This window comes from Antrostomus carolinensis, unplaced genomic scaffold (assembly GCF_000700745.2).
Source record: "Antrostomus carolinensis isolate BGI_N321 unplaced genomic scaffold, ASM70074v2 scaffold46401, whole genome shotgun sequence".
NCBI lineage: Eukaryota > Metazoa > Chordata > Aves > Caprimulgiformes > Caprimulgidae > Antrostomus > Antrostomus carolinensis.
The window spans coordinates 1,487-1,716 of NW_010294380.1; the positions used below are offsets into that span (position 1 = coordinate 1,487).

The 230-nt window shown below is 50.9% G+C and overlaps 1 protein-coding gene across 1 annotated transcript in view; it reads left to right on the plus strand.

Moving 5' to 3' along the window:
- LOC104532404 (telomerase-binding protein EST1A) overlaps window positions 1-230 on the plus strand; it is a 9,413-nt gene that overhangs the window by 886 nt on the left and 8,297 nt on the right. The window contains 2 exon segments of the mRNA XM_029087377.1: window positions 3-228; window position 230. The exon segment at window position 230 is cut by the window's right edge and continues 635 nt beyond it. Of these exon segments, the coding sequence (XP_028943210.1) occupies window positions 3-228; window position 230 (227 nt within the window).

Genomic DNA, 230 nt, shown 5'->3' on the forward strand with positions numbered 1-230 from the left:
TCTGGATAAGAAAAAGCGTTCAGAGCAGAGTCGGGTTTCTAGGAGTGAGAGTGAATGGAGCAGCAACGGCAGGGAAGTCAAGGGACCCTTTCGAGTCACGTTTGACAGCAAGACTATGAGCAGGGACATTAGTCTGGCTGATACAGATAAAAAAAAGCCCCTGAAGGCGTTTGTTAGTTGCAATGACTCAGAGGCTTCGGAGGCGAGGAGCCAGAGCAGAGAGCCCCAAG